The sequence below is a fragment of the Mycothermus thermophilus genome (genome assembly GCF_041956435.1).
Source record: "Mycothermus thermophilus strain CBS 625.91 unplaced genomic scaffold VTJ04scaffold_6, whole genome shotgun sequence".
NCBI lineage: Eukaryota > Fungi > Ascomycota > Sordariomycetes > Sordariales > Chaetomiaceae > Mycothermus > Mycothermus thermophilus.
Genome location: NW_027191432.1, coordinates 2,686,606 through 2,712,949, shown reverse-complemented (window position 1 = coordinate 2,712,949; position 26,344 = coordinate 2,686,606). Strand labels below are relative to the sequence as shown.

General features: G+C 55.0%; 10 protein-coding genes across 10 annotated transcripts; 6 read left to right on the top strand and 4 right to left on the bottom strand.

Moving 5' to 3' along the window:
* Positions 1-859: 859 nt before the first annotated feature.
* On the top strand, positions 860-1,432 carry VTJ04DRAFT_9382 (uncharacterized protein; the record flags this gene model as incomplete). Its single annotated transcript, XM_069367923.1, has 1 exon — positions 860-1,432. One exon carries the CDS (start codon positions 860-862, stop codon positions 1,430-1,432), a length of 573 nt encoding a protein of 190 aa, XP_069216203.1.
* Positions 1,433-1,901: 469 nt separating this feature from the next.
* VTJ04DRAFT_9381 (uncharacterized protein) lies at positions 1,902-5,930 on the bottom strand (the record flags this gene model as incomplete). Its single annotated transcript, XM_069367922.1, has 8 exons — positions 1,902-3,050; positions 3,107-3,786; positions 3,850-4,073; positions 4,134-4,369; positions 4,441-4,532; positions 4,665-4,709; positions 4,863-4,888; positions 5,731-5,930. The coding sequence occupies 8 exons, from the start codon at positions 5,928-5,930 to the stop codon at positions 1,902-1,904; spliced, it is 2,652 nt and encodes an 883-aa protein (XP_069216202.1).
* An 821-nt stretch (positions 5,931-6,751) lies between these two features.
* Positions 6,752-7,283, top strand: VTJ04DRAFT_9380 (uncharacterized protein; the record flags this gene model as incomplete). Its single annotated transcript, XM_069367921.1, has 2 exons — positions 6,752-6,933; positions 7,163-7,283. 2 exons carry the CDS (start codon positions 6,752-6,754, stop codon positions 7,281-7,283), a joined length of 303 nt encoding a protein of 100 aa, XP_069216201.1.
* A 1,010-nt stretch (positions 7,284-8,293) lies between these two features.
* On the top strand, positions 8,294-10,416 carry VTJ04DRAFT_9379 (uncharacterized protein; the record flags this gene model as incomplete). The annotated part of the gene is made up of 4 exons (XM_069367919.1): positions 8,294-8,342; positions 8,402-9,024; positions 9,089-9,382; positions 9,445-10,416. 4 exons carry the CDS (start codon positions 8,294-8,296, stop codon positions 10,414-10,416), a joined length of 1,938 nt encoding a protein of 645 aa, XP_069216200.1.
* A 23-nt stretch (positions 10,417-10,439) lies between these two features.
* VTJ04DRAFT_9378 (uncharacterized protein) lies at positions 10,440-10,715 on the top strand (the record flags this gene model as incomplete). The annotated part of the gene is made up of 2 exons (XM_069367918.1): positions 10,440-10,535; positions 10,590-10,715. 2 exons carry the CDS (start codon positions 10,440-10,442, stop codon positions 10,713-10,715), a joined length of 222 nt encoding a protein of 73 aa, XP_069216199.1.
* A 1,051-nt stretch (positions 10,716-11,766) lies between these two features.
* Positions 11,767-12,024, top strand: VTJ04DRAFT_9377 (uncharacterized protein; the record flags this gene model as incomplete). Its single annotated transcript, XM_069367917.1, has 1 exon — positions 11,767-12,024. One exon carries the CDS (start codon positions 11,767-11,769, stop codon positions 12,022-12,024), a length of 258 nt encoding a protein of 85 aa, XP_069216198.1.
* A 1,284-nt stretch (positions 12,025-13,308) lies between these two features.
* On the top strand, positions 13,309-15,312 carry VTJ04DRAFT_9376 (uncharacterized protein; the record flags this gene model as incomplete). Its single annotated transcript, XM_069367916.1, has 2 exons — positions 13,309-13,746; positions 15,004-15,312. 2 exons carry the CDS (start codon positions 13,309-13,311, stop codon positions 15,310-15,312), a joined length of 747 nt encoding a protein of 248 aa, XP_069216197.1.
* Positions 15,313-16,354: 1,042 nt separating this feature from the next.
* Positions 16,355-16,618, bottom strand: VTJ04DRAFT_9375 (uncharacterized protein; the record flags this gene model as incomplete). Its single annotated transcript, XM_069367915.1, has 1 exon — positions 16,355-16,618. One exon carries the CDS (start codon positions 16,616-16,618, stop codon positions 16,355-16,357), a length of 264 nt encoding a protein of 87 aa, XP_069216196.1.
* A 32-nt stretch (positions 16,619-16,650) lies between these two features.
* On the bottom strand, positions 16,651-20,036 carry VTJ04DRAFT_9374 (uncharacterized protein; the record flags this gene model as incomplete). The annotated part of the gene is made up of 2 exons (XM_069367914.1): positions 16,651-19,765; positions 19,936-20,036. The coding sequence occupies 2 exons, from the start codon at positions 20,034-20,036 to the stop codon at positions 16,651-16,653; spliced, it is 3,216 nt and encodes a 1,071-aa protein (XP_069216195.1).
* A 2,625-nt stretch (positions 20,037-22,661) lies between these two features.
* On the bottom strand, positions 22,662-25,084 carry VTJ04DRAFT_9373 (uncharacterized protein; the record flags this gene model as incomplete). Its single annotated transcript, XM_069367913.1, has 6 exons — positions 22,662-23,708; positions 23,770-23,880; positions 23,936-24,772; positions 24,865-24,874; positions 24,950-24,962; positions 25,027-25,084. The coding sequence occupies 6 exons, from the start codon at positions 25,082-25,084 to the stop codon at positions 22,662-22,664; spliced, it is 2,076 nt and encodes a 691-aa protein (XP_069216194.1).
* Between the last annotated feature and the right edge of the window lie 1,260 nt (positions 25,085-26,344).

Sequence of the window (26,344 nt, the reverse complement as noted above, 5' to 3'; positions counted from 1 at the left end):
TGTAGGTGTTTCGTGGGAGGGAGAGCTGAGATGCCTCGTGTCATATCTCCCGAGATTGCTGCCGCGGTTGCACCAGAGAGGGGTTGTGCATCCTCACAAACTCGTACACGGGTTGACTGGAGGTTCCAAGATATTGGTTTGCTTTTCTCACCGGGATGGGAAATAGGCGGCGATGATGAGGGGCAGGAGTGAAAGCCTCACTTTTGTTTGGGGTGCTGGTGAGCAAGTTGTCCCGGATGAGTAGGTAGATAAAGACGTCATCCTTCTCCTGTCTTTTGAGGCTTCTCATGTTCTTGAAATCGCAGACATGCCATGACCATTATTTCTCTATCCCCAAGTCACTGTTTCAAGCTATCTAACGGAACAGAAAGATTAATCACAACAACTGACCCCGAGTCAACCTTCACAGAACTTAGACAACATGCCGTCACACGGACGGCGTAGTCGGGGTGGAAGCCGGCCTCACGTTCCAAGCAGGAGTCAAAGCCATGCCGAACCTCGATTCCCAGAAGACCCCGAGTCCTGGGATAGAGACACCAGAAACAAGTATCGGTTCGAAGACGTGCCCAGGGGCAGGCCGACATCCCGAGAAAGACACCATAGCAGATCGAGCAGCGAGAGGACAAGAATCCCCACCCGAGAAGGCGAGCATCATCAAAACAACCGTTTCCCCCGCAAGGTTCGTGATCTTCTCGACTCGAGGTTTACCACCTCGGTCCCAGGCCTTGGAGCAAGCGTTCTGGGTTCAGTCGTAGGCGGGCTGGCGGCTCGACAGGTGGTCGATCGATTTTCGCATTTGTCCTCGTTCTCTTCATGCTCAACACCGGCAGCCGAGACGTGTTGGCCATCGCCATCATCAATGCACGTCCCGTCCCGCAGCACCTTCGACTGGTTCCAGCGTCAATCCCGCAGTCAGAGTCAGCCATTGGATGGGAAGTCATGTTTCTCGACGGGACCACCTTTTTCCACCGCTTACTCCAGCAGGAGGGCAAGGATTGTGACGGTTTCTCCCGTTCTTAACAATACACATGACCAACTGGACAGCAACGAGGAAATGGGGTACTGGGACGGTGTCAAGGAACAGGGTGGTTATTACTACTCCTACCACGATGGCGAACGAGAGTACGAGTACTATCGCTGCCGTCGTCCAGATCGTTTTGACGGCAGGCGCCGCGACAGGTACGGTCCGAATGCCTGGGTTGTTGATGACCGCGATGCCCGGAGGGAGTGGTATGCTTGGGACGGGAGTCAGTACGATGAAAATCGTAGCTGGAGGAGCTCTAACGGCAGCAGGGGGAGAAGGAGCACGTCCCTGCTAAAAGCGGCGCTGACGGCTCTGGGGTTAGTGGTTGGGGGGTTGGGAATGAATCATGTGGAAAAGTGCAGGGAGGACCGGCAGAAGTGGGAGAGGGAGAGGGGTGAAAGGTGGTAGGTGTTTGATACTGGAGTCGGATCTGTGTCAAGATTGGGGAAATATGCACTTGCTGGCTTCTGCGGCTGCGTTTGCATTCTATGATCTAGGAGGATGAGTTATGACAAATTGTTATGTCTTTGGACTTATCTTCTTCCCCTGGTAGGCTGTTATATGAGCAATGCAGATGTATGGTGGAATGCACGAATAGGATGTTTTCTGGTGTCGACGTCTTGACATCGGGTTCTTATAACGATTTTTAGTTTTCCCTGAACAGATCGCCAGATGCTGAGCTCAAAACACCTGCCTTGTGACGGGAACATGTAAAAACAACAAGAAGTCAAAATACATAACATTACATGATAATACAATTACAACACTTAGGCATCATCAGCTTAGACATCGTCACCGTAAGTGTGACAAAGAAGCAGAACAAACAACCTCATGAGTACTTGTACAATATGCTCTCTTTCCACCTTGGTCCCACTCCTCAAATGATCCCTCCAAAGTCACGCTGGTCGCGCTGCTCCCTCTCCCTCCTCTCACGCTCTCGCTTCACCCTCCTCTCTTTCCGCTCCCTCCGCTCCCTCTCCTCTCGCGCGAGCTGGTGCCGCTCGAGTTCGGCAATCTGCTGGGCTTCATACTCACGGCGGGCCTGCAACTCGGCATCCTGGTGAGCCTGTTGCTGCTGTTGCTGGCGTTGGGACATAGCCGCCCCAGCTCGCCCATCGTACCAGGTTTGGGCACCGGCCAGGACCGGGCCGGAGATGCCAGTCTTGCTGGCAAAGGGTCCATTGGGATGGACCCCAGGAGGAAGTTGGTGGTGGATAGGCTGGCCAGATGAAGTGGTGGTTGTGGTGGTGGTGCTGGCCGTCGGCAGCGAAGCGGGGCCAGCAGACATACCAGCAGACATCTGGCCAGCGGACACAGGCGCGCCAGGTACAGACGGAGATAGGTGCTGCAGGTGGAGTTTCTGCTGCTGATGATGATGCAGGGCAGCTTGAGCAGCCTCTTGCTGGTACTGCTCGCGGAGCTCTTGGTCCTTCTGAGCCAGCATCTTCTGGCGCTCCACGGCCGCGCGGAAAAATGCCATGATCTCCGCCAGCTTTATTTGCTGTTGATCAGGGCAACCCAAGAGGTTGAACAAGCTCTGGCAGTCCAAAAGCTGTTTGGCGATCACCGTGTCCGGTTGGCAGTATGTCCGCACACGAATCACACGCGCATTTGCCTTGGCTGTATCAATGATGGAAAGCACAGTGGCCGTGTTGGGAGGACCGACAGTTGGGGCCGGAGGAGCACCAAGGATAGTCTGCGAGTGCTGATAAAACCTGAAGTCGTGCACATGCAGACGCACGAGATCAAGTTGGGTTTCCACGTCATATCGGAAGCCGACGACCCTGGGACGGCCCTTGCGCTGCCATTCCTCAGCGATCTTGCTCAGTCGGTCGGCCTGGAGACGACCAGCGTTGAACTGGGCGGCAAGGTAGTCGTTGAGCGCTGTGGCGAGGGCAAATTCAAGTTCGCAATACAGAAGGCTCTGCTCACGGGGAGTGAGAGAAATGGCGAGTTGACGAGGTGTCAACCTGGCTTTGGAATCGCGAGTCTTGCGCGATGCGCGGGCGTCCTGGTTTGCTTCGAGCTAGAAGAGCACTCTTAGTTAGAGGAGAAATAAGAGGACATAAAGAGGAAACCTACCATCTCTTTGGCCTTTTTGACAATGGAAGAAAACAAACCGGCATTGTGGCTAGAAGAGAGGTTTGGGTGTGGATTGGGCTTAGAGGTGTTCTCCAGCCAACCGCCCTCGCCAATAAGGGTCTTAGAAGCCTTACGAATGCCTCCTGAGGCACCCTTTGGTAAGAAAGGCGCCAGCGGTGTGTATGCTAGGTCGGCGCTGCTGGAAGCCTCGTCAGGGTTGCTGTGCTCGCGGGAACTCTTCCGTGAAGCGTTGGCCGAAAACGCTTCCTCGGCATACGCTTGGAGGATGCTCAGGTGCTTGGGCTCATCAGGTTCATGCTGCTTCGGAACGTGAAGCGGGGTAAGGTAAGATGGATAGCGCTCTGCAACCTCGCCAACTGAGTTCTGAGAGTAGTAGGAGGGAGAGACAACCGGCTCGCCTTTGTAGAAGTCGGAGAACGGGCGAGCCGGAGACATGACAGGATGGCCGTCAAAAGCAGGATAAGGTTGAGGAGGGAGGATCATGTCCTTGATAGGCTTCTGCACCGCGACGGTTGGCTGACAGTCAATGTGCAAGTCGCGGAGTCGACCATGGGCTTGGGCAATGTTGGTGTCAATCGGCCGAGGAGGGCCGTTTCGAGCACCACGCTTGTTGCCACGGCGATCCGGAGTCGGTGAGGAATATGGAACAGCTTCTCGCTCTAAGATGCCAGAGCGTCCCTGGCGATTCGGAGAGCTCACTACATCGGCATCTTCAGACCTACGGATGCGATGAGAGGGTGTCTTGGGGACCAAGTTGAACTTGGTAGGAGAACGGGACCTGGTGCGGGTGGTGGCAGTCGCGGACTTGTATATCTTGTCAGGGCACTCCGAGCGTATATGTGTAGCGCTACGAACTGGAGAGCTCATGGCGCCGAGATTGTGCTCCGCATTTCGTCCGCGACCCCGGGGAGCAGGCATGACCTCGTCTTCATCGTCTTCCGAGAACCTGGGAATAACTGTCAGTGGAGTTCAACACCAGATTTAGATGATGTGACATGTGACTTACACGGCGGCTAGCTTGTCCATGTGCGGATCCGTAAGGCTAAGCTTGAGGTAGGCCCCCTTGGGGTCCTGGCCATTCTTCGGAGATGCTGTTCGCTCTCTTGTCGATCGCGACAGGGGAATGAAGTTGCCCCTGATGGCCGAAGGGTCTGGATGACGGCGCGAGGCAGACCCCATATTGATTGAGATAGGGTCAATGATCGGGGAGGACCGATGACGATTGTCTGTGCCAAAGGGATCCTGTAAGTTGGGGTCAGTGAGCTCGTTGGAAGTTGGAAAGATGTAACTGGCAAGAGAGAAATGGAACGTACCTCGAGGACTGGGGAGAGACTAAAAGGGTCGGCAGGCTCTGGAGATAGATTTCTCACCCACTCAGCTGTTCTAGCGATTGGGGATTCTTGCTCTGTAGATGGTATCGTGAGAATCATCGTCGGAAGCATGACTTGGAGAGGAGAGTCGGTTGGAATCGAGCTGGGGATGATCACCACCAGCGACAGCAAAAGGCAAGAAAGGATTAAGAAGCCGATGTTCTTACCAGTGGCTGGAGTGTTAGAAAAGAGATCCGATTCCATGGCACTGACTTTGAATTTGTCAATTGTTAGCTGGTTCGGGATGGGACAGGGACCAAGCTGTTAAGATTGAGCGAGAAAGATTTGTAGGTCGGTCGATAGTTGAACCAGAAGGATGTAACCGAGAAGAAAGTGGGGGAGAACAAGCAGAGGACGGGACTTACACACTCTGGACCCAAAGACCGACCCACTAGAGAGAGAAGTGAGTAAGAAGGGACCGATCTTGGATGGAAGCTGAGAGTCGGTCTTTTCCTGCATCTCTTGCTCTCGTGGTACCGAGAGGAGAGATGCTAGGTCATAGAGAGTTGAGGGGTGAGAACGCGCAGGAAGTGGGAGGACGGTGGACGCGAGAAAAAGGAAAACAGAGTAAGAGGCTCCTGGGTTTGTGCGTGGTCGGAAAAACTGTCAGGGTTTGTGGTCCCGCGAGCAACAACAGGATGAGGAAGACGCGTCACGGAACGTTCCGCCGCGTTCCTGCCATCTCTGGTGGTGCAGGACAACGGAAAAAAAATCTGTTAATCCGATCTGGCCTTATGTTCTGGTGACCTCGGGAGCTGCTCGATTGGTTGGTCAATGGGATAATCCAGTTGAACATTGACAGCAACCTACAGAGTCGCCGGTGCCTGGGAGTGCCGAAGACATGCAAACCAGAGGTCAGACTCTTCATCTTGCTGTGGTTGGCGGTCATTGTGTCCTCCTTGCAGGTGTGCCCTCAAGAACCTAAACGCTGCCGGTTAGGTGCCCAACCCGATCATTCACAGGAAACCTTTGGGATCGTTTCTCCTGTTTGTTCTACTGACTGAACTACTGCCAAAAGAAATTTCCCTCTTTATTTGTCTTGCAGTTGTGCTTCTATCAGTATGTCATGGTGTAAGCTGGTTGTGCCGTGGATTCTAAGTTTCCTGGCTTAAACATCCAACAGGGCTCTTCATGTTGCCAGGCCAGGCTACGAGAGACCATGTCAAGCAGAAATTCAAGCCAGTTTCCAGCAATCCAACGTTCTTGTTTTTACCCCTGAGTATGTAAACAAACCTTACTTGTGGTTGGGGGCGCCGGAGCGGCGGGTCTTCCGTGCGGGGATCCGGACTACCGGGCCAAGGACGGAGCTTCCGGAACAATTTCGGAAGCTCCACGAGGTTCCGGTTCCGGAAATCCGGATTGGCATGTTTCAGAGAGGAATACCGGAGCATTGCTGCCAGCAGCTTGAGTGTCATAGGACGACGGAAGTGCATGGATGCGAGATGCAGAGGATATTCCTGGCACGTCTACTGCTCCTTGGTTGCGCTTATCAGGTTCATTGGTGATCTGGCAGGTTTGTGGGCATTAAGATCACGTTTTGTGGCTGGGCTAAGCGAAAGTATAGAGGACAGCAACTCACCAACACAACAAGCAAGGCGTTTATGATGTAAGCTGCAAACACTATGCTCTTGCTGCTTTTGGGTGTTGACGTGAATTCCTCAAGTATTCATTATGAGGAGGGCATGGATGCATTATTTTGATGCAAGGTTTCTGAGGTATTAGACAGACTTCTTTGTTTGTCATCAAGAGCCAAGAATGAAGCAGGTAAGGCGCTATCCCTTTGACCTTTCAACCTGGACCTTGAAAGAGGACCAGAACGTAGTACAGATAGCTAGGAGATTATATCCCAGGTGTTTTTTCTATTTAGGAATTACCTGCCACCTTGGCTCTCTGAGCACACCTTGATCCGACAACCTCCTCAGACACCCAGCCAGGAAGAAGTACACGAAAAGAGAGAACATTTGGCCAACATGAAGCAGTAACACCTGCACAGACGACAGGTCGGAACTTGCCCATCATGCGAAACTTCAAGCCAACGAGACCTCTTTTTATGGGTCTTTACAACTACAACGGCGATGCTCAAATACAACGGCTGGCCAAGCTCGGGTGTCTGCTACGGATACGATTCCCGGGAATTCAAGGGCGACTGACTCGATCAGCTCGAAGACTGTCAGTAAGAAACCAAACCACAGACAACAAGCACCGGCCGTCTTCGTCCAGGACAGGAAGACTTGACAACAACCTCAAATTTCCAATGGGGCCCACCGTCGTCAGCATGCGGCTGATTGTGGGCGCCAAGCAAGCGTTGGGCATCCCCAGATCGGCTCAACTTGGTGCAGGACTTGGCATCATCAACCTCCCACGGCAGGGTGGGGACACCGGCTTGCGGGGACGGGATGTCGCCGGCGCTGGTCTCGGATATGGAACTCCAGGGCGGTATGTCAACCGGACATCCTGGCTGTCGCGTTGCGAAAGACACGACAAGTTAAGCGGAGCAGCTGTCTTTTTCAACGGTGAAGAGGAGAACAGCATACTTCAACTCTGGATGTTTCCCGGGATGGTACACTAACTCCCCATGCTTTGACAAGAAAGAACTGTTGTATGCACATGCTTATTTTATATCAGGTCCATATGATGGATGGTGGAATCCCTGCTGACGTTCCAGACGGACGGCCAGCCACGACTCTTTGTGCTCTCGGGAACCGGAACTGGACCAAGAACTGGAACAGCACCAAGACGCCATCCGCCGCCATGCACCGACGCGAGAGCACGCGAGGCCACCTTAAAAACAGCCGCTCGAATGGATGATGGCGGATGATGGATGCAGAGCAGATCGACATGTTCACTTCGCTCCCGACCCGTCGAGCCGTGGCTGGGCCCACAACGGCCCCGCTCTTCGTTCCCGAGCCCAAGTCCCGAAGCTTGGATCCCCCTCGCCGTCGCTGTCTTCTGCTTTGTCGGGCCTGCCAAGACGCGTCTCCAGCCGATGTCTGGAAGGAAAAATGCTGCACCGCCGGACCCGTGACACGGCCCGGATGGCCCGCCAGAGTCACAACAACACCCCTTCAGAGGCATCCTTTCTCCCCCCACACTGCCTCCGACAGCTGCCCAGGACTGACGCAGAGCCATTCAATGGGGGATTGGATCATCCTCGCAAAACCATTCCTACTTTGGGGTGGTCAGCCCTGGCCATGTGTCTGACCAAAATCCAAAATTGTACTCCCATACTCCGTAGAGCACGAGGTTGCAAACGAGACGCTCTTAGCTTGCTTCTGGAGCTCCTCTAATCTGGCTTTTGGGTCACCGAACAGCCGCCCGCCTTGCCGGCGTCCGGCCCCGATACCCCATAAGTTAGTCCAAACGTGGGCGCAGTTCATCCGTTGCTGTCGCCCTCGCTTTCTTTAGGCACAGGAGTCCACGCCGACTCGTCTACCCCGGTTTGGCATCTTCCCGAACTTGTTGCCGCTCCTGGCCGCTCGTGCCATCGCACGCCGCGCCTCATCGCCTGGAGACGAGTCCGCGTCCGCCTACCTTCGATCCGTCCCAGCTTTCGGTTCGTAACCCGGATCCTGGTAAACCTAGGGCCACTTTGGTCTTCAAATATCTCATCCGAACCTCCTGGCTGCCTTCTTCAACCTCTTTTCATCTGCTGTTCCCATCCGAACCCTCTTCATCTCATTCTCCAACCTTCCTTCTCATCCCCGATCTCTATCCCCCTGCTACCCCTCTCTTTTGGTGATACCCCTTTCTTATCTGTTGGTTTCCTGCTTCTTTGCTTTCCTCCCCAGAACACAAGATGGCCCTCCGACCAGACAGGCACCCGAGTGCCAACCACTATGACATCGGTATGCCGCAGAAGTCCCTGTATCACATCTGACAGCCAGCTTCTAACACGTATGCGTAGTTATTGTCGGCGCCGGCCCCGTGGGCTTAATGCTTTCAACTTGTCTGGCGAGGTGGGGCTACAAGATCAAGCATATTGACAACCGCGCCGAGCCCACACCCACGGGCCGCGCTGATGGTATTCAGCCCCGGTCTCTCGACCTGCTGCGGAACATGGGCCTCAAGTCGGCTATCATGGCCCACAAGCCTGCGCGAGTCTACGAGGTCGCTTTCTGGGACCCGCCAAAGAGTGGCCGCGGCATCGTGCGCACCGGCACCTGGGCCAGCTGCCCCAGCTTCATTGACGCCCGGTACCCTTTTACCACGCTCCTCCATCAGGGCTATATTGAGCGCGTTTTCATCGCCGACCTCGAAAAGCACAACACCCACATCCAGCGGCCTTGGACCATTAAAGGCTTTACCTCGGACGAGAATGCGGACCCGGATTACCCTGTCACGGTCGACCTGGAGCATGTGGACGGCACCGCCAAGGAGACGGTCAAGGCGAAGTACCTGTTTGGTGGCGAGGGTGCTCGCTCCTTCATTCGCGACCAGCTCAAGATTGGCGTCCGGCACAAGGACCCCATTTCTTATGTCTGGGGTGTCATGGACGGCGTTGTGAAGACAGACTTTCCTGATATCAAGGTTAGTCTGCACGTGATGACGAAAGTTGAAGACAAGGAAAAAAAGCCTAACATGAGGTACCCAGATGAAATGCACGATTCACTCCGCCCACGGCTCCATCATGGTCATCCCCCGTGAGAACAACATGGTCCGCCTTTACATCCAAATCGCTTCATCCTCCGACCCAGATTTCAACCCCCGTAAGACTGCCACCGCTGAGGAGGTGCAGGCCTCGGCAAAGCGGATTCTGCAGCCCTACTCGATTGAGTGGGAGCGCGTCGAGTGGTACTCCGTCTACCCCATCGGCCAGGGTATTTCTGACAGGTACACGCTCGATCACCGTGTCTTTCTAGGCGGCGATGCTTGCCACACCCACAGCGTAAGTTTCTTTGAACCTATCTAGGTTGCAACTTCAAAGTCACGAAACTGACCCTGTCACAGCCCAAGGCCGGCCAGGGGATGAACACGGCTTTCCTTGACGCCCTAAATCTCGCCTGGAAGATCCACGCTGTCGAAGCGGGATTTGCTAAGCGCAGCCTTCTCGAAACTTACGAGCCGGAGCGCAAAGACGTCGCCGAGACCCTTCTCGCCTTCGACAATAAGTACGCCAAGCTCTTCTCTGAGCGCCCGCCGCAAGCCAACGAAGTCGCTGCCGCCAGCAATCACTCCGACGCCGCCAATCAAAGCGCCGCTACCGAAGAAAACGAATTCATCAAGACCTTCAAGGAGGCCTGCGAATTCACCTCCGGCTACGGCGTCTTCTACAAGCCTAACGCCCTCAATTGGTCACCCTCGCACCCGGCCCAGTCTTCAGTCATCCATCCAGCTTCCACGAAACTTGTCCCTGGTCGCCTCTTCCGAATCGCTGACGTCACTCGCGTCGTCGATGCCAACGTCGTCCACTTGGAACAGGAGGTTCCCCTCAACGGCGCATTCCGGATCTTCGTCTTTGCGGGCAAACCCTCCGTTACCGCCCGCGCGCTGCGCGATTTTGCCGACCACCTCGGCCGCCGCGGAAGCTTCTACTCGGCCTACACCCGCCCCGACGCCGACAAGGTCACCCACCACGAGAAGCACAACCCGCACTCGCACTTCTTTACCATCTGCACCATCTTCGCCGCGCGCCGGCCCGAGATCGAAATCACGCGCGACGTGCCCCCGCTGTTGGCGCGGTACAGGGACCACATCTACGCCGACGACAGGTGGGACAGGCGCGTGCCGGACGCCAGCGCCGCGGCGCATGCCAAGATGGGCTTCGATGAGGAGCGCGGCGGCGTGGTGGTTGTCAGACCGGATGGGTATGTGGGTATTGTGGTTGCGCTGACGGAGGGGAGCGCGACGGTGGACGCGCTGAATAGGTATTTTGGCGCGTTTGTGACGAAGAGGATTGGGGAGGCGCAGGCCCAGCTCTGAAAAGGTTGTGGGGAAAGTTTTTGATGACAGCTTGGGTTCGCAGAGAGATGGGCGCACAAGGGTGGCATTTTGATACTTGGGGTATTTATGAGCACGGATCTTTGGGCGCCGAGTTTGAGGTTTGAGGTGAGATGGAGGGCCTGGAAGGTTCAAAGGCCTAGACTGAGAAAAAGGGTTCCTGGGCTGGTAGTGGGTTGGTTGTACATATATATCAGATTATATCTGGATCATTGCACATTTTCAAGCGGTTCGTTCTGCTAATGGATGCATTTCCTGTTTGGCTACGCACAGCGAGTTAAGTGACACCGTTTGCATGTTTGGTCAAACCTCCAAGGATGCTTCTATGCTGCGATTATCACCCTCTCTCATCTCTCTTTACGCCACGGAGTACGGAGTACGTCTTGAAGACGGTCTGTTACCTACCCAGGTACATACGGAGTATTTCCCGGACAGACTCCGGTCTTTTGGCAGCCGGATAATCAGACGGTTCGGCGCCCTCCACGACGTCACAGTAACATCCCGGTTTGCCGACTTCCGGATGACGTTACAGTGATCCATTGAGTGGTGCTGGGGAGGTACTCGGTGCGGGGGACGACGCTCTCATCCAACATATGTACGTATAATAAGAGTTTACTTCGTTTCGAGGCTTGAGACGCATGTGATTCCGAAGGCGGTTAGATGCTTGATGTCTTTGCGAGCATTGGTAAAAGCTTCCTGATGTCATTTGTTGATTCGGTTCAGGGGTTGGGGGTTTTGGCAGGGCAACGGAAGGAACCCTAACCCTCCGTTCCCCTTCAGCCAGTCTCATTGAATGAGACCAACAGGTTATGTGTGATGATAAAGCATGAGATCAGACTTGGAGGTTGAAGGGGAAAGCATTGCTCTAATACCAATATGGGCACATTATTTGACTTGTGGTAGGTTGGGGTCTCTGATGCGAGGAGGGACGTTGGGTTAGGGTTTAATAAGGGTTTCTCTTTGTCTTCCAGCTCAGAACCACCTGGTAGAGGGCAAGACAGTTGGGGATTTTACTGACTTATACTCTTTTCGGCCTGGAAACCATGAGGGGCTCGATCGCAGGTGAAGTGTCAGCCATTGACTGTCTACCCGAGGAAGCCGAGGTACCCTGTCTTCCAACAGCAATCCCAGGACATAGCATCTGACATAAGCACATCAGGCACCCCATCAGGTCGATCGAGTTTGCGCAAGCACCTCGAGAAACCTGCTGTTACCGATATCCCCATGCAAGCTTTCACTGTTATGCAGTACTAGTGATGATCTTCAAATATACAGCTTCGCGTTGGTGTCATTCCACGCACATTACATCGCGCAATCGTCAACGTCACCACCATGGACGGGGCCTCAAATGACGTTGTAGAGGAGGCGGTGCTCCCAGAGCGTCTGAGACAGGATATGAGCGAGGTCGAGATTCGCGACACACATTCTTCCGAAATCTTACCCAACACCTACCATGCAATCGATGGCGCCAATGTACTCAGAAAACCACCCTCAGCTACTGCAACGAGTTCGGTTCTTTCTCCAGAACTCGGAACAACCCCCTCTACAGTTCCAAAGGACATCCGCCTCACCGAAGTCGACACCAATTGAACACTCAAGACAAGAGAGACTAAGGCTGTGCCAGACCCATCCTCTCTCACAAACTCACCTTCGGGTAGTCGTGGCCATGTTTGTGAGGCTCTTCCCCATGAGCACAGGACGCGGTGGTTCGTCTTTAGTTCTGAGATCGGCATCCAAACAGAACGAGCGGACAAGTTTACTCAAGAGGAAGAAGCTGTACTGCGAAAGTTTCAGAAGGCATATGCGGAGAACAGGACTGCCGTTTTCCCCAGAAACCCCTTGCCAACCATTGCAATTAGCCTCGTCAAGCTATCGCCAGAGAGCCAGTCACTGGACGTCTCGAAGCTGGCTCTGTGGTGGAAAGACACCACCTTCCCCTCCAGCGTTACCGGCATAAACATCACTGGCTTGTGCTCCGATCAGGAGATCAAGACATTCCATGAGTTTATGTGCCAAGCACACATCCGGAATCAGTATTCTCCAGTGAAACTTTGCTTCGAAGGGTCTCTGATCCAAAGGATGGCGGGCAGGGCATATTACATCTGCAAGAAACCAGGAGGTACTCTGTGCGGCACGCCAGTCAAGTCCCCAGACATCCAGTCACCCACCTTCTCTACCATTGGAGGAATCATCCGGGTTGGCAGCAGACTCTATGGGATGACTTCACTCCACGGTTCAGATATTATTCCCAACGATGACGGCGGTGGTGGAAATGCAGCGATGGCGAACCCATACAGTTGGTCTGCGGACAGTGTTCCGCTATTCGACTTGGATGGCGTCAAGGATGATGCATGGCCCGTACTGATCCTCGACGACATGATCCCGAAGCGTCAGCCCACATCCTGGGAACCAAGAGTGGCGCCACAGCATAATGGCACCCCAAATCTGTGGCGGACTCGATCCTCCAAAGCGTTTGAAACCTCCTATCCGGAGCGTGGAGACGATTGGAAACTAATTCCTCTTAGAAGAGGACAGTGTTTACCGAATGCTGTCGACGTACCATTTTGGGGAACAGAGTTTATTACCGAGTGCCTCGACAAGGAGGAGCTCGAGAAACTTCCCGCCCAAATCTTGACGGGTTCTAGTGACAGAGTCTCAGGTACTCTATGCGCCAGTCCTGCGTTTGTGTCGTTCAGTGGCGCCACGCCAATCGAAGTTTGGACCGTGATGCTAGACGACAACACCCGTGGCTTGCAAGCAGGTGACTCTGGATCATGGGCCGTTGACAGAGCGGAGCGTTGGGTAGGGACGGTGACGGCCGCGACCAGACATGGCACCGTCTACTTGGTCCCTGCGCACGTACAGCTCCAACAAATGAAGGAAGAGATCCAGGAGAAACATGGACTCGAAGTGGCCCTTCCGTCCCCCTTGCGGTGCTACCTGGAGTTGGTTATCCGCAGCGATCCCGTGTATGACTCGGGCACAATCGCGCAATTCCTCATCGACGGCCTAGACTCTGATATATTGTTGGCCTCGGTATCGGACGCACCCGTTATGACAGCAACGTTGTGGAAGGCCAAGAGGCAAATTCCGTCGCTCGAACTGGCTCTGGCAGAGCTTTTCAGTTTCTGTAAGAGCTACAACCAGTTTGAACGGCTGTTGCAGGCTCCGACTCTGAGCCATTTGTCGTTGGACGATTCCAATCTACCGCCACTCATGAAAGCCTTGGCGAACCTGAGGAGATGGTATAACGAGTATGACCGCCGTTCGCGGTCAGGAGAAGATGCGAGGGCTCTGCTTGAAGGCCGAGTCGTGAGTTCTGTGTCAGCATCAGACCGTCAAGACATCAAAGAGTTGATCGACCGCAAGCGCAGAGCAAGGGGGGAGGAGCGTCCTTCATCATTTTTAAACGATCCTCAACATTCCCGGAGAAACGTCTGCTGTCTGATTGGGGATTTTTAGATTGTACTCAGAACAATAATGGGTAAAAATGATTGACAGCACAGGCTCGAATCAATCGAATGAACGACTAATATATTCGTAAGAGATCCCATTCGTAAACTTATATCAAGGTCAAGAACACTACATCTCTGTTCACCACCACTTCATCCATGTCTCGGTCCCGAGAGTTACTAGAATAGCCCCACCAGATTAACACCTTCAATAGTTCTCTAGAGCAACTCTCCAGATCCCCCCAGCCTGGTTTTTGGAATCACTTCGCCTAGTTTCCGTCCTTCCATGCGCGGTACGAGATCCAGACCTGCAATGCCCCAAGGACTGTTGTGAGAAACCCAAACAGAGCTGTGAGCATCAAGCCTATCACTACCCACCACGTAGCCCAGCGTTGGTCCTTTCGTTTGTCGACCCAGCGTTCGACCCACGTCACTGGCCGTGGGTGTTCGACCTCTTCCCACAGAGCCTCGAGACGATGCGCCCAGTACGGAAACTTATTGTAGAGGTCACCAATGGTTTGAGGTTTGCGAGTCTCGTCACCCGTTGACAGGCCCGAGTAGGTACTGTGAAAAGAGGTATCTGGGGCTGCGGTCTCCTTGATGATCGCTTTTGAAGCAGAGTCAAGTTGGGGGAATAGTAACCCGTATGTTCTGAAAGTTTCCTGATAAGCGCTGGTGGGAGACAACCACTGAGAACCCTCCAGTCAGTTTGAGTTGCAAATTGGTATGTGGGTAACGCGGGACCTGCAGGGCCAACGCTTCCGCTGTGGTATGGTTCAGCCTGCTGATATTCCACCTCTCCTCACCCGGCCTTTGCTTGTTGGCATTCAGAGCATTCGGGCACATGTTGAGGTAGGATGGGTAGCCAAAGATTCGTAGCGTCTTGTGGTCATTCTCCACAATGAGCTGGAGGTGTTCTGTCAAGCGGCTTGTCTAGACAATATCAACCTATACATCACTCTTCAATGACCCGGCGTTCATTCGGTCGATGGCAATGGGCCTTCGGCGATAGTTCTCATCACCAGGCGTTGAGGCTGTGGTGAGCTTGTATACGCGGTTGATGAACTCCTCGAGGGTCTAGCTGGGAATCCACAGTGGATGGTACACAGCGCCGCAGCGTATCGCGGACTTCTTCCAGAGTGCCGACAAAGTGTCCATGGTTGGCGTCTGCCTTCTGATCCAGCCTGGCTCCGTGCTCAGCCAAGCGTGTTCCGAAGTTGAAGCGGGTGGTGATAAGCCGATCGATGGCGTGTACGAAGGCATCGGGAACAGAGGCGCTCGCGCCGAGTTTGCCGGTGATGAACTTGGCCAAGGGAAGGAAGTCTCTGAGTGCGACAATGTACTTTGGGGATTTCACTGCATCTTGCTGCTCGGCGGGGGCTTGTTGTGTTCGCGATATGCCGTTCAGCCGGCCGTTCTTCGTTAGCGGTTGTGCATCCCATGATCCCGAGGCCAGAGGATCGCCTGGATATCCGTAAGCCCTCGCCGTCGACGCAAGCCAAGAGGCCACGGCATTGGTGTCTTGTTTGCAATGCTGATACACGCTTATAAGTGGTCCAGGCAAGATGATGGTCGTTGAGGATAGCTCCCGGTTCCGTGCTTTTTCGGTCAGTCTGCAATGAAGACAGGGTGAAGGTTCTCATACCTAGGCCCAGGGTCAAAAATGCTTCTTGGCTTGAGAAAGTCCCGCCTTCCCGTTGTTTGCTGGAGTGGAGAAAGGTCACAAAGATCCCTGGCCGACAGGGAAGCTATGTACATACGTCCCACCTCAGGCGCAAATAAACAGGAACGGAGGTCAACATGCCGGTTCAGGTACCCGACACTCATAGGTGGTAGAATCTGGAATGCAGCAAGAGACTTCCAGCGTCCGTTGGGGTAGAGAGGTACGTACCAGTTGTCCTTGAGCCTCAAGGCTCAACCTCAACCTGAAATTCTGTCCGGAGTGGGAGAAGATACGGTAGGTACCTAGGTAGAGTACGTAAGGTAGGTAGGTGTGCCTGAGATTGTCGAAGTAGCGGCTGTCTGCAGCCGGGAAGTCTTAACCAAAACCCACCTGAACCCATGGACGCACGGAAACTGGCAGAGTCAATGTGCTCAACCCCATTCAGAAAACTCAGATTCCATACCTAAGGTACCTATGGACCGAACGAGGCCAACAGCTAATTCGGAACCAAAGACAACTAACTCCCTGACCTAGCCATCCAGTCTTTCTCATCCCATTCTCCCTCCTGCCCATCGAACCCCCAGTCTCCAACTTCCAACCATCCTGTTTTTCCTTGTTCAGCCCTCCCATCTACGCCGAATCCCCTGTATCCACAACCAGGTGATCATCCATCTTTACCATCCCCTGTTGAGACCATGACTAAGCGTTGAGAAAAGCATAAAACACAAAAACCAGCAATTGAACAGAAGCGAGCTCTTAAATCATGTAAAACGCCTCTCCCCGCCAGCCTTTCATCGTTCCATGCTCAATCTTCCTCATATTTCGGCAGCAACACATCAAATGCCCACAAAACGGTGGTTCCACCTTGTATATGCGACGTCAGGGCTCCTCGTGAAATGAAAGCCCAAGAGAAATACCACTCATTCCCTGTCCTGCAGAAAGACGGAAAGAGAAGATCAACGAAACATGGACAATAGAAAAAAGAACAGTAGTAGAACAAAGCAACTAAACCACCAAGTGCAATAACCCGCCAGAACAGCAACCGACCAACTCCAAAGTCATGAGTCATAATACCCGACACCCAAAGAACCCTACCCGCTGCTAACCCATGTGCTGATGAGCCCCCATAATCCCATCCATCAACCCCCCGAGCACGTCAATCGGCAACGTCTCAAGCCAAGGCGGCATCATGTCGTTTTCGAGGCCGAGCATCCCAAAGTTGACCTCTTGGCTGTTGAGCGTGATCATGTCGTTGTTGATGGGCGTCGAGGCAGCCGTGTACGAGTACGAGCCAGACGCCAGGCCGCTCTGGGAGAAGTCGGCATCGTAGTCGGTGTCGCGGTTATTCTGGGCCATGTCGCCGCCGTCGTGGTCTTGTCCGTCTTGCTGACCGTGATTATTGTGGCCGTGTACCGAGTGTTGTTGGTGGTGGTGGTGGGCCATACCCGTGTCCGACGGCGTGGCGGTTGATGGCGAGCTGTCTTGGCTCATGGAGTCGTAGTGGTGACTGCTATACGAAGAAGTAATGTGCAGCGGGACATGGCTTGACCGCGTTCCGGCTCCGTACATGTTGGACTTGGTCTCGAGCGGGCCGGTGTGAGTCGCCTCGGCAGGTGACGGCGACTCATACTTGAGGTTTGACTTGCTCGCGGCTGGAGATTGTGATATGCCGCGCACCTTGGACGGGTGCGGTTGGTATCTCACGGCCGACATGTTGGGTTGCGGAAACGCCGGGGGGTAAGAAGGAGTCGAGGTCTCTGGGATGCTCTGCCGGATGGGATCATAAATCATGTTCCCTGGTGGTGTCGGTGCCGATGTAGGGGTCGGAGCAGGAGGCGGAGTTGGCTGGGATACGGGCGGGGCAGGGCCAGGTGGCGCAGGACCTGCAGCCCCAGGTGCCGGCGCTGGGTGGAAGAGGACGGTGAGATTGGTGTTGGGAGAGTTGGTCGTGCCGGTAAGCGAGCAAGCAATTGTCGCCTTGGGCGATGCAGGGTTCTCTAGGCCCGATAAACGCGCGAGGGGTCCCCGGCGTGACAACATGACGGCCTCCCACTCCTCGGTGGTGTAAGTCTCACAGTCCCAAATTCCCTTTGACTTTTGGTCCAGCGCCGTGAGGATGTATCCAACGCCGCCCCAGTACTGCTCCAACTGTTGAAGGGACTTATAGCAGCGCTGGTAGTTCTGGTTGGCCGCTGTCGCCAGAATAGAATGCTTTGCCGGGCGGGACTCGTGACCCGTGCTGCTCTTGGCCTGCGGCGATTTGAAGTTGTCATTTCGCATCTCGGGGGTAGGTGACGTCGCACGGGATGCTGGCTGCGACGTGTTTGCGACCGTCTCCATCAGAAAGGCACAGGCGGCGATGTAGATGGGCTGCGATGTAAAAGGATTCCCAATCAAGCTTTTAGGGTCGATTAGCTCTGCAAAAGCGAGAATGTCGGCGATGGTCTTGGCGCTTGACATGGAGAGCTCGCGGCTATTGGGATATTCGGAGCTGTTGGCCAGCAGCAGGGTCGGGTTCATGTTGTGGAACGGGGTCAAGAGGGTGGGCTGGTGCAGGATGATGACCAAAGCGTGGAACCAGAAGTGCAACAGGATAAATGTGGTTCCCTGGTTCAGCCTGACGTACTCGCGGAAATTGGCAGCGTTGAAGTGAAGGTCAGGATGTTGCTTCTGGTAGATGGCGGTAAGGTCGCGCTCCATGATCTTGAGCTTGTTCATCTTCTCCTCTGTAAGGTCATTGGCGTCACGGATGTTGTTCAACACATCCGAGGCACGACCATACAGGTGGATGATCTCGATGAATGGGGGGAACGGAGCAGGACGATTCGTCAAGGGGTCAAAGGTGTGTGGGGGAAGAGACAGCTCGAAATCGTCATCACGGAAAGTGACAGGCCGGCCGGTGCCCGACGAGATGACACGATCGAGCACAAAAACGGCCCAAAAGGTGTCTATGCGTTCTTGTTCCACTTCCTTTTGCTCTTCTTCGCTGAGTTGTTGTTGCTCGCTGTGCTTGTCAGAGCCGTCCGACTTGCGACTCCAATAGCGTGTGTACCAGGGGTCGCGCTCGCCCTGGTACTTGACTCCCTCCATCTTCTGGAGGCCAAGGTCCACTGCCATGCGGATGGCGATACCAAGGTACATCCATAGGGCACTGTCCTGGTCCGCGCCGAACCCTTCGTAGGCCATCAGCAGGCAGGCTTGGACAGCGGCGACCGAGGGGCACGGGAAGGTATCAACGGTAGCAGCCTTGGCCCGTTGAGCAAAGACGTGGCCGTACTCGGACCGCTTCATCTTTCCGCCGTGAGCGTTAGTGAAGACGGGATGGTTCGAAAAGCGCGCCGCAAGTGCGCAGACAGCATCAACCAGGATAGGTTCGACCCGTTTCTCCTTCAGCAAACGCAGGAAGCGGTCCTTTCGCAGGAAGTGGTAGTTGCATCCCAGGTAAAGAAAGAAGGTTTCCACAAGGGAGATGATGAGGGGATGGACGGGGGCCGAGCTGTTGACATCGTAGACTGGGAGGTCCTCGAGGTTATCCGAAAAATCGCCTTCGCATGGGGCATGGCCCTGTGAAGGACCATGACCAAGCGGGGAGCCGTAGGCGACCGAAAGCGAACCCCCCCGACTTCTGCGCCTGTTGTCGCGGTAGACCTGCACAACCATCTGCTTGAAGCCGGGCACAATGGCAGTGGGTCCGAAGTAGCGGAAGTAAGGGACGCGATGGCGCTCTAAGTGAAGAGGCGAACGGTTGTTGGTCCTCCGGTCTTCTGAGTGAGACACGTGGTTTTGGGGTGGATCGGAATGCCGACCATCCTTGGGAGACGCTTGCTTGCTGTCCTGGTCCCAGCCTCCGGAGTCGGGTTGGCGACCCGGAGTCACGGTGGTGCTGGACCGGGAGTCGGAGTGGGAGAATGCGTCATCAACGAAGCCGGCGGGAGGAGGCGGAGGGCCGGTGTTGTGGACCCATCGGCGGCGATCCTGGGCGCCGTCGGCACTGTCACGGTGCTCATGTAGATAGCCGTTCACATGTCGGTTGCTTGCCAAAGGCGTGTCGGTGCCTTCGGTCTTCACCATGACAAAGCCATCATTCCTCCTGTCTTCCCTCCTCCGCTCGGGAACGTCCGAATACCCCAGACAAACATGGCCATTTTTCTTGCATGTTGAGCAGTCAGGCTTCTCGCCCGCGCATCGTGTTTTCCTCCTTCGGCACGTCAAGCATCTGGCGTCATCTCAGAATTATGTCATGTGATTAAAACACAGCAGCGACTAATCTCAAGAACTCCCGGATGGCTCATGCAATATGGAGGGATGTGAAAGGGAGGGAGGGCAAGGAGGCGAACGTGAAAAGAAAAACAGAAGGAAAGGGCTTGTCGGGGAAGTTTGACGTACGCTGCATTGATCCTCCGCCTTTTGGACGGAGGCTGGCCTTGGTTGTTGACAAAGCGGATCTGCTTGGGCGGCGGCAGGGCTTGGTGGACGGGTGTGGTCATTTCGAGCGCTCCTCATAGCAAAATCATGATGAGCCGGCTTGCGGCGTTGAGACGGACTCGGGAGTCGAGTCCTTGAGGGCAGGATGCCCGGGCTCTAGCTCAAGGGGCAGAGCAATAACCGAACCAGGAGGGAGAAAAAAAGAGGAAGAAGAGGAGAGACGGAAGAGCAGAAAGAGATGGGGGTATGGATTCGGCGGGGGGAGCCGGGAGGAGTGGGCAGCGGCGCAAGTCGGCTTGGCGTTGCGATTTGCTTGGAGCGGTCCAGGGCCTGATGGCGGCTCGTTGTAGCGGCGATCAAGATAATGGTCACAGCATGGTCACGACTTGCAGAAGATGTAAGGGGTTTCGGAGAAAGACATGGTGTGTTTTGCCGGTATGGGAGGTCGATGGTTGCGCGGAAGACACCAATGCCGAGGTCAGGGCGACGGGGATGGCAAAGGTGGAGGAGAGTAGAGAGGGCGACGAGATGAAAGAATGAGAGAGGAGAGAGGAGACAGAGAGCCAGGGACAGAAATGGTGTGAGGCGGCTGAAGGTGACTTGCACCCAGCGGCGATAACTCGAAATGCTAAAGCCACAACCCAACAAGAACCGTCGTGGCGGGATTGCAGCCGACGTGTGTCTATGTATGAGTGCGTGTTGTGTTGGAAGTGCACACTGCTGGCAACCAAATACGGCGAGCCAGCCCAGCCCAGCAGCACGGAAGGGTGTACACTACCAAGGTCGTATCGGGGCCAGAGGGTGAAGACGTTGCAGACGGTGACACACAAGAAATGCGGGATGAAAAGACCAGAGGAAGCAAAATAGAAGAAATGAAGAAAGGAAACCCAAGCAGATTCGGTTCCAAACGTTGGCTGTCTGTCTGTCTGACTGACTGAGGTGAGGAATCGGGATCACACCCCGGAGATGCCGGCAGAGCAGAAACCTAACACAGAGCTAGAAGGGGACACGGAACGGCGTGAGCAAGCCGCGATGCCTGCCTCAGAATGGGTTGGGCTGCTCGACCTTTTGCCTTCGACAGGCTGAAGCGAGGCCGCAGGGCAGAGAGACTAATGCACCAACCTCAACAACTCCAACCACCAAGCAGCCGAACAGCCCAAAGGCCACACACCAACCTCAATCTCGATCTGGAAAGTTTCAAGACTCTGATCTAGAAGGGCTGACTTGTGCACTTCTGGGCTGACCATTTCCAGATCCCAACTTGGGGCCCGACCCTGGCCGGGTTGTGCGGACGGACTAGGTTCCCAGCTGGATTCCTTCTCTTCTCAACCCCTCACTGCTCTGCCGTCTCGTTCCCCAGACGCCGTTGCACTCTGTCGCACGCTCTTGAACGGACCGCTTGGTTCTGGTTGGCTGTGCCATGGCATATCACCAGTCGACCAACCATCCATGTCACATCATCCATCCCAGAACAACACGCATGGTAACGAAGAGCTCCCGAGCTTCGAGAACATTGCCCGGTGCTTACTACGGTCGTTATCGTCAGGCCAGCGTGAGATAGGTACCACGCATACTCCACAACATGGGTACGTACTTAGCAGGGAGTAGTGTACGGAGGAGTGACACGGAGTTGAATGTGGATCAGCACCGTGGTGCTTTTGACAAGGACGATGCCCAATTCCGTTGTGGAGGGATTGTCATGTGATGAAGGCGGTGTGCGTGCCCAGTGGGTTCCAGTTGGCCTTCATCAGGTTGTCTGGTGTTTGGGGGAGAGCAGGATTGGTGATGCCCAGGGCGGGCCGAGCATGGCGTGGAGGAGCCGGCCCTGAACCCGACGAAGCCGCACAAAGCGCAGGGCAGAAAGATAAAATTGGCCCGTGCACGACAGGGAGCCCCCCTTGAGCCTGCCTCGAGAGTGGGTCCAATGGATGAGATCTTCAGCACGGAAGTTGCTCCGCTCCGACCCCGACCCTGGTCTCTTCCTTCTCCCGACCCCCGTGCCCCACAGCACAACCTGGGTGGCGGGATGGATGAACATCAACAAGCAGCAACTGCACACCTGAAGCACCTAGGTACTCAAACAAGTCTTGAACAGAGGAAACGAAGCCGCCGATGAAGTCTTCAGCCTCGGTTCTTCAAGGATGAGTAGGTACCTGAGTGAAGTTCATGGCAACTTTCGACCGCTATTCTTCCTCTCCCACTTACTAGTCTCCCCCCGAGACCACGTGACCCTCATGATGATGTTGACTTGAACCACGACAACTACCCCTCAGTTACAGAGGAGCTCACCCCACTAGGCCGAGTCTCGAATCATGACGACGAGCATTGTGAAAGACGGAACAATCCGGCCATTCGGTCCAGACGGACAAACTCCCAAGCCGGACGATACAATCGACTACCTGATGCTCCCACACACACATGTAAATACATACAGTCAAGATGGCTTCGCTAGGCCCCAAAATATGCCTACTACATACATACAACGAACAGAATGACACCCGTTCCCACATCCCCCTTCCACCCCTTTTCCAACCCTAAACTCCGTCCATGAAACCTGACCCTGATCCTACAAACGTCAAAGACTGCCAGTAGCCAACCATCCTTTGGACAGCCTCCGCATCCTAGCCCATCCCCTTGTCTGTGCTGATGGTAAAGCGCCGTCTACTCCTTTTGGGGATGTAAGGCCATCACCCAAAAACAATACTCACTCCCATCTCCCTACTTACCCTCCTCCATACTTCCTCTCCCTCCTCCTCCTCCTCCTGTTCCCCTTGCCCATCCTCTTGCTTAACCCCATCGTCATCCTCCTTCTTCCCCCTCCTCTTCCAAACTTCCCTCAAGATTCCCCACGCCCGTTCAATATTCCTCATCCCCTGCCTCCTCTCTACCTCGGCAAAGGTCTGGTCCGCCAGCTCTCTATCCGCCTCCGTAGTTGCTTCGCACGCGGCAACAAACAGCGGCCACAGCAGCGCCGCAACCGGCCCGCCGCGCCGCGCCGTCGCCGCACAATGCCGCAGCGCCAGCCTGGCGTGTCGCTGCACGTCCGGGTCGGATCGCGGCCGCGAGAGGGTGGCGCGGTAGAGGTGCACGAGGGAGGCGTGTCGGTAGGCAAGGGCGTTGTGGTGGATGGAGGAGAGGATGGTGACTTGGTTTTGGGAGTAAGAAACGTTGGGCCGAGGAATGGACGAGACAAGGGGGGAGATTGGAAGCGGCTGTGGTGAGTGTGAAGAAAAGGATGTTGGAAGAGGTGGTGGCGATGGTAGGTCCAATGGTGCGGGAGCTGGGGGTGATTTGCGGGAGACAGGCGAAGATGGGTCGTTCAAGGGGCTGGCGGAGCGGGATGATCCTCCTCCTACCGAGGAGACATCGTCATCCACATCAAGCTTGTCCGGGACGAAATCTGGCGGTAGCTGGGGTTCCCATTGGAGCAGGGCGGCCTCGATGTCGCGAGCGGCCGCTTCGAGTTCGGCACGAAGGGAAGAGATCCTGGTGGGCGACTCGTTCGCAGAGACAGCTGCGCTGAGCTCGTTCTTCAGCGCACGCAGGCCAGCAAGCCGGTGGATGATGGGCCAGAGCGTCGTGGACATCCCTAAAAGCGTGTCGACGTTGTTCAGGGGTGAGACAGGAGGCGCACCAAGTGGTGAGAGAGGCTGGAGGCACTCTGGCGCGGGCGTCGTGGAAAGAGGAGCCGTCCCGTTGGATAACGCGGTGATGACATCGTAGAAACGGAACGCCTGGATGTGTGAGATCAGGGATGGTATACCAACTCTTGGGCAACAAGGGGGAAGGGCTTACACGCTCCAGAAAGATGCTGGTTTTGTCAGCCGGATTTGGTACGGTATCCATGATGGTAAGAGCCCCCTTCAGATGACCCGTCACGATATTTTGATGGCCCTTTTGGACAAGCTGTGGCGCTGTCAGCTCCCAGACCTTTCCCCCTTGATGTCAAACTCAGACTCACGCATTCGTAATACACAAGCAGCATGATGGCAGCGAGAATTTCGTTCCTGCGGGTTTTTGTTCCGCCATTCTGGATCATCTGCGCAACGCCGCGGATGGCCATGCTGTGAAAGTGGAGAGACTTCTCCGGGTTCTCAATGCCGCGGTACTCGAGGTGCGCCGAGGCAAGGGCGAGAATGGCATACGTGACGGGTGAATCGCGGCGCGTCAGCGGAAGCACCAGCTGCTGGAAAGGGTTTCCCGTCTCTTCTCGCAGCACGATGAGGTGTGATAGGACGTTGCAGAAGTGGTCGACAAGTGCTCGTCTATTGGGACGGTCCGAGAATTCGGCGAAGGCTGGGGTGCAAAACTCAACCACGGGTGAGCCAACAGGGCACGGCCCGACCATGGCCAAGCTCGAGCTCAGGGGCTGCGACGAACTCGGGACCACAGAGTTGGTGCTCGCTGGTGATGGCTGTCCATCCTCGTCGTCGTCATCCTTCAGGGCACTATCATCCGCGCTGGGCTGGCCCCCCATCACGTACGCCGGCGGCGAGAAGGGAGTTGGGGAGAATCCGTCAAATCCTCCCTCGATCGGGCTCAAGAGGAAGGAGTCGTCGGTAGGTGAAGTAAGGGCATCTGTACCAAAGAAGCCATGGTCGTGCTCATACTTGACCCTCTCTGGGCCATCTTCACTAACATCAGACAACCTCCGATGGCCGATCAAGTGCAACTCGGGTTTGCTAGTAGTGGAGGGGACTTCTCGCCGTCGCCGCTGGCGTGGTTTGACGGGCTCATAGTTGCACTCAACGCCGTGCTCGACACAGCGCGCACATTTTGGACGCGCCTCATCGCACTTCTTTTTCTGGGTGCGGAGTCAGCCGGAGAAATTCGGTCTGCGTGGGGCTGGATGGAGTGCATGGCGTCACGATAAAATGGCTCCGAACGAACCTTCTCCTTACTTTCTGAAGTCAGAGTGCCATTCCTGGTGATATATGAACTTTATCGTGTGAGGGAAAGCTATATGGCAACATACCAGTATGTACAACCTGTTTGGGGCCGTGTCAGTGTCGTCAACCTGCCAGAGAGTGGTTAAAGCCAATGTCCACTTACCTCCTCTAGATCGTCGTTTTGGTTGCTTCGGAGGAGCAAGTTTTGTGTAGAGCAACATCTTGGTAGATGTTGGTGCAAGCTGAACCTGAGTGGTTGCCATATCTGACCCGTAAATGTTCTGATGTCCAGGTGGGAATAGCAGAGTCATTCTCGGTCTTCGGTGCCAGGTGGATGAGAATGTTTCTTCCCCAGATTCTTAATAGACTCAGTGTTGACCGGTTTATAGGGATTCCACCCAAATATCACCTTCGACGGCCCTCCGCGCAAGAATAGACCCTTGCCCGGCGATGCTGGGTCGGTGTGGGGAGACATCCAGCGTTATGATGCTGAACCTTGCTGGAGCCGCAACCCGGCTCTTGGTGTCTCTCCAATACAAGGTTGCCCTCGGCGTCTCGTGAATCAAGACACGGTGAAGGCCCCCGTGACGGCGGTCGGAGACATCAGACCGAAACAGGGAGATCGCTTCGCTGTAGGGAATCCCCCTTGTTCGATGCGGGGACGAACCAATCGGTAGGCTTGGGGTGGTGCAGGAGGGTTGTGTGCGGGGTGTTGAATCACTTGAAAACCGGGGCTCGACTCCGTTCTCTTTCTGGCTCTTGGAGGGAGTGATGGCGAGGGGAACAGGCACTCGACGCAGGGACACCACCGCATCGAGACTCTCGCCGCAGTGAGTGAGTGCTGCTACTACTACTATACCGTTGTATGTACACAGCGCCATCCAATGTCTCCAACCTCGGCTGCTGGCTGCCGCCCCCTCCCTGTGCGCAGCTTGCCGAACTCCGACTTGGAGAAATGTTTTGTTTGGATGAATGCCATCGTGACAGAGGCACCTTGTCTGGACCGGAGCTTGTGCCTGAGGTTCAATGCGACGTTCCCCATCCCTCTTCATAAATCTCCCCACCCCGACTGTCAGGGGGGATGTTGGGTTCAACGGTCCGGGGGATGGAAACAGAGTTCATGCAAACGCTTGGCGATGCATCTGCCGTCCTCCGAATTCATAACGGTCGATCTCGGCCTTGGAAGCGAAGTGCCCCACGTGTATTGCTTGTCACGTTTGGCTGTTATCCGTTGCTTGTGCGTGCGTTTTGTACATGGCTAGGATCGGTAACTCCGATGAGACGGGTACATCATACTACTATACAGTAGTAGACAGACTCCATCCGTGAGAGATCCCATAGGTACTAGGCGGAGGGATGAACGAGGTCCTCCCAGAAGGCGGGCAGCGCACCGGGAGCCATCAATATGGAACAACAAAAAGAAAGACGATCGAGCCCCAGTGGATTACCAAGGAAGGGAATTGTTGCGACTCAAGTTTGGT